Source organism: Centroberyx affinis, unplaced genomic scaffold (genome assembly GCF_046629955.1).
Source record: "Centroberyx affinis isolate AG114_WGS23_722 - 3 ecotype Tasmania unplaced genomic scaffold, CSIRO-AGI_Caff_v1 ptg000108l_1, whole genome shotgun sequence".
NCBI lineage: Eukaryota > Metazoa > Chordata > Actinopteri > Beryciformes > Berycidae > Centroberyx > Centroberyx affinis.
This window is the reverse complement of record NW_027278810.1, coordinates 941,474-954,424: the sequence shown is the minus strand read 5'-3', so window position 1 is coordinate 954,424 and position 12,951 is coordinate 941,474. Positions and strand designations below refer to the sequence as shown.

General features: G+C 41.7%; 1 protein-coding gene across 2 annotated transcripts in view; it reads right to left on the bottom strand.

Moving 5' to 3' along the window:
• LOC139648817 (glutamate receptor 3) overlaps positions 1-12,951 on the bottom strand; it is a 73,508-nt gene that overhangs the window by 26,924 nt on the left and 33,633 nt on the right. For both annotated transcript variants that reach the window (XM_071525052.1, XM_071525058.1), the window contains exon 4: positions 4,738-4,925. In XM_071525052.1, coding sequence (XP_071381153.1) covers positions 4,738-4,925 — 188 coding nt within the window. The remainder of the gene's footprint in view (positions 1-4,737; positions 4,926-12,951) is intronic.

Here is a 12,951-nt window from a genome sequence, read left to right as displayed (position 1 = left end):
TTTGATACAGAAGGGCTATCCTCTTCCTTACTCCCCATTTCTGCTTCAAGCCTCTTGGTAGAAGTACTCTTGGTGGAATACTCTCTAATTAACAGGCAGCAGTGGCCGCGGCTAAGGCTCTTTTCTTGGCAGCCTAAATTTATGCCCCTGGAGATAGCACAAGTGCTGGCCTTCCCCCAAACGCAGAACATTTTAGAAACACCTGACTCATATTCAGATGATTATGTCTATCATTGCTCTGAAATATGAGAGCAATTTGCGACTCGATATCTTTGGAGGAAGGAATCACATTCTCAGGTTCATTGGCCCCGCAGCAAGGAATCCTTCCCGTGTTTCGGTGCCAAAAATTGGCTTGTGAAACAGTGCGAGGCTCTTCTCTGTTTTCAGTAACACTGGAAACCATCAGGGTAATTTTGCTCCACTGAAAAATGAGATTCTCTGTTGTCTGTGTAATAAAGTATTTATAACAAGACTAAGCTGTATTATTATAAGATGGTGCATCATTGATACAGTTATAGCTTTATAGGGAAACCATGGCACACCGTTCCCAGCCTCTCATCCAGCAGCAGAGTCAGCAGGTCACATTCTCTTTAATGATAACACTTTAATCCCATTTAATTCTGTAATCGCAGTTAGTAAATGGCCCTTAACAGCCAGGGATTTGAAGGCACAATGTATCCAGGGCTTTACATCAAACAGCAAGGGTTCAGCTATATTTCCATCAGCCCCCCCTCCTCAGCCTAGGGGACAATGAGCTGACGCTGGGATCAGGAGCACCTTTCATATCAGCGGCGACATTAGCTCGCTTTCTTTCCCCTCTTCTCCTCTATCTTTCAGGTAGAACGATTTGAGAGCCACCGAGGCAGGAGGGGAAGCCAGGCAGCATTATTAGAAGATGGAATCAAAGTAATCAAGGGGCTTTGAATTGCTTGAGAGGGTTTTATGTGGCAGACTATGACCTTTGTTATTAGTGCTGTAACTTTTGGAAATTGTGTTTCTTCTAACAGGGTGGCTGAGTAAATTTTCGTTATGATTTTTTATTTTTTTTAGTTTGTAATACCTCTAGCTGTATCTGTGATTGCCAATATGTTATATGAACATAAAAATGTCACCCCCTGTTTTATGGAACACTGATAGCTGTCTCTTTTTTCATTGTGTCATCCTCAACATGGACTGAGCAATTTCTTTCATTACTGACAATTTTCTATCTGCTCTTGGCAATCTATCTTCCCTTCTCTCCATCTTCCACCACTTCTTATCGGCCATGGTCAGATATTTTTTTCTGACATAGGATATAACACCAAGATTTCAGATTCTCTAATACGTTGAACTGTGAATTCTCTATGAGTTCCACTTTCGAGAGCTGAAAAGAGGGATATGGAGGATCTCCAACTCTCCATGGGAAGGCAATATGGCCACCCTCCATGCCTCTACAGGCAGCAGAATGTTGTTCTAACAAATCCCCAGATGCACCTCTCAATTTTTTTTTCTTTTTCAGTCATTCCTTTTTAGTTATTTTTTTTTCTCCTGCGTGAAAACGCAGCTTTGCGGCTGGCAGAGCGCTCATTGCCTGCCTGTCTTTGAACAGCTTGTGTGCCCTGGGCCTGTCCCAGACGCCATTCATTTTTTGCCTGCCTCTCTTTACACTGGAGATGAGCAGGTTGTTGCCTCTGAGCAGACTCCAGCACAGAAACCCCAGGAGGGAAGTGGGCCAGGAAGGAGCATAAAGGCGAGTGCAGCACGCAGATATGCCACTATATGTGCAATCGCATAGATGGATCAGATTAGGCATACATATGGTCTTACACACACACAGACACATGCATACACAATAGCACACACATACACACACACACACACACAGACACATGCACACACAATAGCACACACACAACAGCACACACACACACACACACACATACACACACACACACTTCTTCCTGAAAAATTAACATTATGATATGGTACACAAAGTAGTGACAATACAAACACGATTGACTTACAGTCAACCCTACTTCTTCTTTTCACTACCCTTCTTTAATGCCACAAGCTTTTTTTCTTTTACATATAATACCATAAAACTAGATGGTTCAATGAAACAGATTCATTGGATATGATTCAGAGAGCAGAGCTGGCAGAGGCTCCTCTATTTCTGTTCTAAAGGAAGGATTGCCATTGGGTTAATTTATCTGCAGTGCAGTGTATTGATGTAAAAGTCCTATGGGTGATAAATCCTGAGTGGTTGTTACAGCACAAAATGATAATGGCCCGGGTGTAGCATTTTCCTCAGCATCCCAAAACAAATTTGTTGGGAATCTCACTCTGCTCTCATGCAGCCAAACACAACAGTGCCTGATGCAGCAGTATGCAAATAACGCTCTCTCTTTCTGTATTCCTGGATCATGTAGCATGATAAATGAACCATATAAAAACAACATTCAACCGAGTGCACTTACAATTTAAGAAGACGCACATCCAATATTTTTTATACATGTATTATCACAATAATTGATAAACATGTCACCCGTTTAAAGAAATTTGCTGTCCCAGACCAGAGCACAGGATGGGATGGACTCATTTAACGAGGTAGTGACCTATTACCCTGACAAAGGCTCAGCAGGACCGAAGCGTAAGCAGTGACTAAATCAAACGTGGTGCTAATAAAAAGCAGTGTGTAGGATTTTCTTTGTGTGAGACAACGGTACAGAAATGTGGAAGCTGAATGAAACCCTCAGAACTTGCCTATTCAAGATAACTCTACGCTTCATGGACTTCATTGCCTGGTATAAAGAAATTCTTTCTGCAGTGGGATTACTCAGACTGAAATCATAAAACTAAGCCACTGAGCTGATTCCCATTTCCCCCAACAATCAGCTAGCTGGATCTGTCCTGCCTCATGATCCTCTCTCAATAGGCAGTGACCTTGACGGATTGAAGTGACACGTCGACACTGCGATACATAGACGCTGGCCTCTGGTCCAATAACTGCCTCAAGGTGCACGGATCAGACAAAACACTCCCTCCTATCCTCTGGAGATGCATGCCAATGCTTCGTCAATAGATCTACAGCTGCAGGAAACACAAAGAAATTAGCATCTATCAACTGAAAGCTTTGTTTCTATAGCAGCAGGAGTACATATGGCTGCCAGTGGGTGCCGATTTTGTTCTGATGGCCCTCGTGGGAGACATTCCATCCCTGTTTCACTGTATAATGGTATGGCCCGATAGGGGGGTGGCTGCAGAGCGAAGTCCAGCAGATTCTCTGAATGCCTATGACTCATCAGTATTGGCAGAGTCGGCCAAATTGTTTCAATTAGCTTCAATAGAGAAGATCCCACGCTGAGGTCGACACTGAAACAAGGAGTAAAATTGTGCTCACTGCTGCTTTGAAGGTTAGCTATTGTGAAAGCTTTATTTTCCCCTTCAGAGCTAAAACAAAGTTTAGAGGCAGAAATGGATGATGGTGATGGCGGGAGGTGGAGGGATGGGAAAAGCTCGTCCAGAAGAAAAAAGAAAAAGAAATGTATTATTGAGAACAAAGACAGAAAGAGGAGAACATCAAACAGATTATTGCCCTGCATGCTTATTATTGTTTGCAGAAAAAAAGCAATTAAAGATGCAACCATTAATATGTCTCACATGTGATTTGTAATGGGTATTCTAAGCTTCTCTTAAAAGCTGATGCATATTCTTAACAGAAAAAGGAAATAGATTTGAGCATAGTCCCTGAATTGTAGAGGGAGGGAATTTGCAGCACAAGAATTAAATTAGACACAGCAAATTAATACTAAAAGCAATTCTGCTTTAAACTATGACTCTGGGATCAAATTAGATTCATAAAAAACAAGTGAAACTAACAGTCATTGAGGGGATATTGTGAGGCAGAGAGAAGCCAATATCTAAATGAATGTTAACGAGCAGAATCCAATTCAGGGTCTGATTGCCTTATAAACAGGCGGCGGCAGCAGCCAGCTGAAGGGTGTATGGTGGGGTGGGGTGCGGGAACAGAGGAGATGCATGGCATAATAGCCACTCATCTATTGATGGTAATTGTGTTTCCCCTACTACAAGGACTGGTGGACCTTTCATTCCCTCCTCAGGCAGTGGATGTGATAGAGCGACGGAGGGGTTTGTGGTTGTTAGAACAGGATTAAAAAGGCTACATCATCAGTGGTCGCTCCAAATGGCTGCTCACGCCCAGACCTCTCAACCCCAGGCTCCCAGGCAGCTTCTGCGCTCAGCCTGGCTCATCTGTAAGCATGCCAGCCTCAACCAAACAATGCACAACTGAATGAAGAGCTCCTCAAGATCACTGCTGTGTCTCTCATTCAACTTAAGGTGCTGTCGAAGCCTTGAGGTTGTAAAAAATACATATCCAAACGAAAGAACAAATGATTTAGTTCCAAAATGAAATATCATCATCATCATTTGACAAAAACATGACATGTACTCTTACAAAATGAGTAGTAGTACACATTTTTTACAATAGGGTAGGAGTCCTTGGTCGTCAAAAGGATAACACTTTTGCAGATTAGTTCCTCTATATTTCTAAGATACTGAATAATGAACTGAATGATGTTTTTCCAATGTGAATATATTGCATTTTGGAAATGAAATCTCCATTTGCTTTATACTGTGTGATCAAAGCAAGAAAAGTCTGGGCTAGCTGGCCAGTGGGAGTTGTTGGTTATATCTGGTCACTGGTATTAGCACAAACACAGTGGGTGTGAGGCTCACCTGTTCCAGTATGGTGTTGATCCTGTCCACCTCACAGTCAATCACATAGCGCTTCTCCTGCCTCCTGTCCATCTCCTCGATGATGCGCTTGAACTCTGCTGCATCTGTTGTGCTGCTAACAGACCGAGCGGTCACCTGCCAGTTGTTGGCTACTGCCGCCTCCATGATGGCCTGCAGTATAGAGAAACCTGGAGAGAGGCAGAGAGAGAGAGAGAGAGAGAGAGAGAGAGAGAGAGAGAGAGAGAGAGAGAGAGAGAGAGAGAGAGAGTAAGAAAGAGAGAGAGAGAGAGAGAGAGAGTAAGAAAGAGAGAGAGAGAGAGAGAGAGCATTAGACATAAAAGACACTGGCACACAGTAATATAACAATTATGCAAGAACTGAGTGGCCAATAATTTATTCTAGATAGGTTTTGCTTGAATTCAAAGGTTAAAGGCCATCTCATTACAATCTAAAATAGCATTCCAAAGTATAAAGGCCCGCTAATATATTGTCTAGAGTCTAGACTCAGTGTGTGGGTTTGCATGTGTGTGTGCGTGAGTGTGTGCGCGCATTTACACTTGCAAATTCAGGAGGCAATATCATAATGAAGTGAAGGGACAGGAATCATATCTCCATATTATTAAAAGAGCAGTGGGTGATGTTATTACGCTTGGCATCAATTAAATTATGGCATTTAGCTCAGCCACATGTTAACTTTGACAGCAAGTGTGGTGAAACACGTTCCAGGTCCCATTTCTCCTTGGAGGGTTGTGCCAACTCAGTTAAAGATAAAGACAATGAAAGATTCATCCAGGCCAGTGGTAGAGAGAGATCATTATGCTAGCAGAAGAATGGAGAAAGAGCCCTTCTAATGATTAATTCACACGTGAAATATTTTCATTTAACAGAGCTCTCAGAAACACTATGGTCAAATGACATACCACAGAATGAATAATGCAGTCCTATTTCTGGGGGATAGATTGCACATAGCACAAGCTGAAATAAAAAGGCTTAACTCTTCTCTGTATGACGGGAGAGAGCCAACATGAGGGCTATTAATGAAAATCAAGCGTAGTGCTGGTATTTCATTAAGCCATGAACAATGTAATTGTTTTCAAAATCTATGCACAATAAGCGTCTTTTCCATATCTCTATTCAATTTTTACAATTTGTCATTTATATTGTTAGCCGATATAAAAAAGAACTTGCAGAAACAGCAGAATCTGACAAACTTGCTCGCTGGCACACATGGCAGACACACTGATTTCATATGATGATTACTATAATTGCATTTTAAATATTTGGTCATTGGGTATTATGCAAATAGTCTGACACAGTCTGAACAGCAATGGGCAAAGAAAAGCTTGTCATATATTGTTTACCGTGAGCCATTTCTCTGTACAAGCTTATCTCTATGAACCGGCTGCAGACAGCCAACAAAGCCAGCAGAGAGACCAAAGCAACATCAACAACAGCAATAACAAGAAAACTACTTCCTGGCTCTCTTCTCTCTGCCTTTGCATTTCCCCCATTTCCATTCCCTCTGAATGGTCAAGTAGCCTTTTTTTCTTGAGAGGCAGGACTTGTAAATGCTCTGAGACTGCAGCACCATGTGTGTCCGCACCCCCAGTGTGCCCCTGCCACTGCAGCACTGCCATCTCACCCGGATGACCTTTTGGTGAGAGGCACAGCGCGTCGCAGAGACCAACGCACAGTGTGTCATCTGTCCAGAGGAGCAATGGCATACTGCCTGGAGACATCAGCCTGCCAGACCTCAAGGTTATCTGGCAACCCCCGTTATCAGGTCACATCTCCAAGGAGTTAAGCCTATATTTCGCTGAATGTAACTTGTAGCACAACATGCAGTTCAGATGTTATGTTGAGAGCATTTATTGTCAGTACAGGTACACATGCAGTCCCTTTAGCTTCAGGGTCGCGTAGCTGTTTAATAATGGCAGCACTTGAATATCTGATATAAATGGCCTGGGACTTTACAGTGAATTGGGACATACTGTACATTAAATTACTTTCACAGGCAGGCAATGTATTCTGAAGGCATAAACTTGCTGAATGTAGTTGGAATTTCTATGTGGACCAAAGCCATAATTTCCTCTGCAAAACCTGAACAAAGTGAACACATCGGAAGTTGCTTTTATCATCATTTTTACATGAGGGCAGCAGCAGTCTCCCATGCACTATGCTGAATTCACTATACCTCTCAAGGCACATCTCCTATACATACAGCAAAAATTCCAGAATGAAGCTTTTGAATAACATGGATGCATTATTCATTTTCCTCAGGCATATGTTCAGAACCTCACCAACCACTAGCCAGCTGGATGGCATGGCAGTCTTCCCAGCTGTAAAAGCTTCTCACATTAAGAGATGTCATGCAGATTAACTGGGTCAAAATGGTCTCTATCGGTTTGGAAACTGTTGAGGAAAAGGCTAGTAAGAGTAACAAACCAATAGATCATTTAACACACTAATCACATTGGGTGTACAGAATGTCATGCATAAGGGCCAAAATGATGGGGTGGATATTTGTTCCAGGGTTAAGTACCTATTTGTTTTCTGCAGTGCAATCTCTAATTCCAACCCTAACCCGACTCAAATGGCAATTAAAAATACATGAGTTCATGGTGGAATGCTCTCAAGATTTTGGCTACAAAGGTGTCTATAGCATAAGTGTTGACCCGTATATGAAAACATTATTCCATGCATCTCCTTTTTCCTTTCTGATGTGTGAGCTGCAAGGAAAGACACAAATTAAGTTAACTCTAATGTGAGGGAGGGAAAACAATGTCCTGTCAATCTGATTAGAATCACAAAGGGCTTTTATTTTGAAATTGCTGATTTGCGCAGCACTCTATCTCCCCCTGCCTCCGGCAAACCCTGATCTGTGTGGGAACAATTGGATTCATTTAAGATTCACAGAAGATTCCATGCCTGCCTAGTTTTACATTTGTATGGAAATTAAGAGATGGAATCTGGTAGTGGTAAATAGTCTTTCCAGAAATGAATTACTTTTGCTCTCACATTTTCTGAAGTCAGCAGAAAAGTTTATTTCTTGCTATTTAGATTTCAAAATCAAAGATGAAGGAAATCCTTAGTGAACACAGCAGAACCTGACAGCGGCAACACAGCTGAGAGCTTTTCATCTATACCAGAAAGTACAAATAAAAAAAATAACAGACAATTCCATGCTTTATGAAAATACTGCTGCTCCTACAGCCAGGTCATCAAGTGTCACAGCAGTTTGGGCTAATTGATAGAGTTCAACACTCAAGGTTTCAGAGACAGAATGACCACAGCCATTCAAGGTAAATTATTATCAATAGTCCTTGCCATCACAGATTTACGTCTGCCACTCTCCTCTTCCTTGGGCCAGTGGCCATTTCCAGCATTAGCTGATCAATGGATTCAACCTCCCAAACTGTGCTGGGGAGCCCTCATAAATGCTTGTGCAAGTGATTTTTATTTCCAACATGGAGAAAAGCTATAAATCCCATTCACCTCTTTGCCAGGAGGAGCCCCGCAGCTGTGTTGCATCTAAAAATGTAATACAGTCAACTACATAAATTCTGGAAGACAACAACAAGATTTCCTTATCACCACCTATAAATCCCCACTGTACAAATGCAGCGGCATGCGGCAGCTTCTGCTGATCACGCTCCTCAGTGCTCATCATGCCACTGAGACAGGCAGCGTTTTAATATGCTGTAATGCTTGCCACCGCTAGTGTCAGTGTGTACACATGTGCACACACACACACAATGCATACAGTGTAGTATAGGATGTGTATATTCATGCACACACTATGTACTGTGTATAGGTTGTATGCAGTAATCCCAAGATACACAGTGGGCCTATAGGATTTCCATTATAGTTAAAGTGTTCATAGCTCACCCTGTTTTCATTTCGCTCCCAAGCTAAAGACCATTTTCCCTTCACATACTTAAGTACAGATGTTGATTATTTGTCACAAACATGACAAAATACTAGTGTTTGGATCATTTCCTTCTTTGCACCTCAATTTTGAAATGACAGAAGTACCATTTTGTACTGCAGCTGCTCCTGAACATTTTTATATCAGGGACGCCTACATACTGCAGATATGCCTCAGATATGATATGTTTTTGTCCCCAAGGACCTACATTTGAGAAAATGTTTGTTGTTAGAAATGATTTAGTTCAGAAATGCCTACAGCCCACTGTCGGACATTTGCCTACCAGTGGGGAGAGTGAAACCCTATGAGCAGGTCATTCTTATACATTCTCTTACTGCTAGTGCATGTAATATTAGTAAAATGTCCAAACTCCGCCAAGTGCGAGCACAACTCGATCAAAAAATCTTCCTTAGGTGCACGGCCAAAGGTTAATAGATGAGGAAGGAAAAGCCAGCACTCATAATGTCCTTTTGTCTTTTTAATTCAGTGAGCAGCTATAGAGCACAAACGACGGACGCGTTTCAGCACTAAGCCATCATCAGCCCTTTTCCTTCCTCATATATTAGTAAAATGTAACTATTCCTCATTTTGCAAGGGAAACCCTGGAATTCCCTGGAGGACCCCTGTGGTTCACTGGACCCCAACTTTGTCCATGGTGCCAACTACAAAAATGCACACAGGCATAATTTGCCCTGATCTCTCCAGACAGATCAACACAGATCAGCTCACCAGGAGGTCAACTGTGGGTAGGCTCAAACAATACAATATTATGAAACTACTACAAACCATTAAAACCTAAGCATGCATTTGTCTAACAGTGGTCCAAGATTTTGAATCTGCTGCTGTATCAAAAAAAGATGAATTAGCTAACTATCCAATATGTGTATATATAATGGTAGAGCCAGAGAAACCGGTACAGTAAATAGTTTCCTTGGAACAAACAGCTGATTAGACTTTCCTTAATTAACTCATTCAATTATATTGGCAATGTTAGATTAAATACAAGTGCATCTTGTCAGCTACTCATCACTGCATCCCTTACTAGTAATTTGAGTAGGCGGTAGGGCTTAGGGATGGATGGGCACGTGGCCACGGACTTGAAGCCAGAAGATCAGTAAAGTACACAATTTGTACCAAATAAAACTTTATAGCTGTCACTTCCAAGACAAACTATATTGCTCCTGCTGTGCAAGTTGATCAGAGCGTTGCTTACCCAACAGCTTGGGTAAGCAGTGGGGTCACATCCAGTCAAGTCACAATCTGAAAAAACAAGGAAGCTATTTCCCAGCAAAAACTGGACACTATTATTTCCAATGATGGACTGTGGCTTTGGAGCAACAATGTCTGTGAATGAGGTTTGCAATCTGAATGGGATCCTATGTTTAGCTGAAGGTGTGTAACTTTGAATTACATATTTCAAACACAATTTAACTCACAACTCAGTCAGTTGTGGTGCAGCATATAAATGACAGAGCTGTGTGAAAAACTCAATAATACCTGCATTTTCCTTTAAATTTAAATCAGAATACTGCAGTGAGCACTGTGTAACCTGACTTCCCTGAGCCTCCTATCAAATCCCAAAGGAGCGTGATGATGCCCCATGTGCTTATAAATCAGGGCTGCTGCGAATGAGATGGTGTGGTAGTGTAGCGTACAACAGCTAAGTGAGAGCTGCAGTCCTCTTCTTCGTCTGTGAACCGGATCTTAACAGGATGAGTTTTGAAGCGTCACCCGTGGCGGCTCAGCAGTAATTGAATTGAGTTGCATCTAATCTCATTGCCCAGCTCCTTTGGTTCCCTGCCTCTCATTAGGGTTCGGTGCAGAGTGTCACAGGCTTCCATCTCTCTCTCTCCCCTCTCTCTCTCTTGCTCCCCCCTCTCTCTTCCTCCCCCCCTCTCTCTCATATCTCACAGCTGGTCCAGGCTAACTAGGCAAATCAGAGAAACACAAATTGCACATTTCTCTATGCATACACTTTGGCTTTGGCCACAACTGACTGTCAGCTTTAGTAATATAGCTGTTGCACACACTCACTATTACACTATACCATTGGTTTTGTTACAATCCACATCAATCCAATATCTAATCCACTAATCTAATAAGAGTGAAATGTAAGTAATTCAGGCACCATCCCCTTCCCAGATACATTGGTTGACAATTATGAGAGGGAATCAAAAAAACAAGAGCGAAAAAAAGAACAACTCAAAGGTTCAATCGAAACTACTGCCCTTGCTTTCAGACCAATTAACAGCAAAATGTGTGAAAGGAATGGCACAAAGAACAAAATCTGCACTCTTTTCTGAAGGATCAAAAACTAAAGCACAGACATGAAAAGAGGCAGCGGTCGTTGAGCCAACTGTAAATGTGGCTGCTCTTCCCTCTAACTTGCCAATCCTCTGGTAAATGAGGGTCTCTGGCAGGCTGAAACGCCCTGCTGAGCACTGTCCATGGTCCTGAGTGGGCATCAGAAGCAACTGGATTGAAACCGCAAAGATAATGGCTTTGAGTTATAGTTGTGGGGTTGGCTTGATATCAAGTTTAGGACTGAACATCTGCAGACAGACAGAAAGTGGACAGCGGCACACTAAAAAAAACACACACTAATTTCCTCGCTACCGTGTGTTGCTGAAGTAACATATTTCCTTACCACTGTGTAATGTAATTTAATGTTGTCCTTGTTGCTTTATATAATGTATCACTGAAGTAAGACACACACGGTCAAATTTAGCCTAATTAAAGCTGAAGTAGATGCTTTTTAATGTTACATCTATGACATTTCTGCTCTTATTACAGTAGGTCATCTACAGCGCAGACGGACAGGGACGACAGGACTGAGAGTGAAAGACATGCAACAAAGGCTGAGCTGCCTTCAGCCCCGAGAGACACAAAGACACTGCAATAGTTTCTATTCTATTTAAAACCCAGAGACCATCAAAACCTCACTCTCCATTAACTGCATTCATAAGTATGTACTGAGTACGTATTCCCAAAGATGCTTTATCTCCATTGTCTTCTGACGAAGCCAAAATAAATACCTATTTAGGGCCTGATGAGTGTTTACCTCTGGGCTAAGCATGCTCACAGGGCTCTGCAGATCCCTCCAACGTGTGCGCAGTACAGATCAAAATCTTGGGCCGGGTGTGGATAAGGCACTATGTACATTTCCTCTCAGTCACTTTGCATAGGCCCCCAGCTTGTACCAAATACGCAATAAGTGACTGGTATAGGGCTGCAACGATCAGTCGACATAAAATCGATCATGCAAATCCTTTGATGTGGATTTTTTATCACTGACACGCCACATTAATTTTAAATTATCCTGTAAGCATGAAAGATACACCACCCTATTGATGGTCAACCAAAGCAATGCACAAAGGAAGCGCTGGGTAGCAGCACTGCTTGAAATGTCTGCTGACAGACAAGCAGCAGAGAGGGAAAGGAGACGTTTCCCTCATTGATGATGATGGCTGAAAATAGAACCGAACCTGTGAACATTTAGACCGCGAGTTTCAAAGCAAAGTCTGGGAATATTTCTATGAAACGTCTGCAAAACAGAATGGCCTTCCACTGTAGCAAAACACCAACATTTAAAATAATAGTATTCTGGAGCCACATCTGCACCAGACAGTAGTTGGTGAGTTTTTATGCCACCAGGCTATCAATGGTGGAGACTACAGACCTGAATATAATGCTGATAGCTCTGGATAGTTATGGTTAGTTAAATACTTACCTTAAAGGATGACAACAACGGTGAGCTCTTATCTCTACACAAAACCTTTTTCATAAAACTTAGCTATATATCCAGAATCTGTATTTTCCTTGTTGAATAAATGAATAGTTATGTAAAGAGCATTTTATAATTTTGAATTAAGGAAAATAATTCAAATGCAAAAGGAAGAAGAAAGTTAAAGTAGTAAATTCATGTTCTCCCTCACCCCTCCCTGTACACACAGAGAATCCATGGTATTTGCAGGCATGAAATTACTGAATAAATCCATTAATGAATTTCTATATTATAAGATGTTTACTATTTTTTTCTTCCTTTCTTCCTGGTAACAAAGGTGCATGGATTACTTTTTCCTTGGCTAGGGCATCCATCACCTGCTCCTCAAAGATATGAGATTTCAATAAACTTTGAATTTTGAGCTGCAAAATCATTTTTCTTTTTAGAAATTTGTTATGATGAATGGAACTAAAAATAATGCTCGTCTGACTATTTTTATTAGCAAAAAAATTGTTTGTCACAGGCCTAGACTGGTGTAGTGTTGTGTGAATCAGGCTTGTGA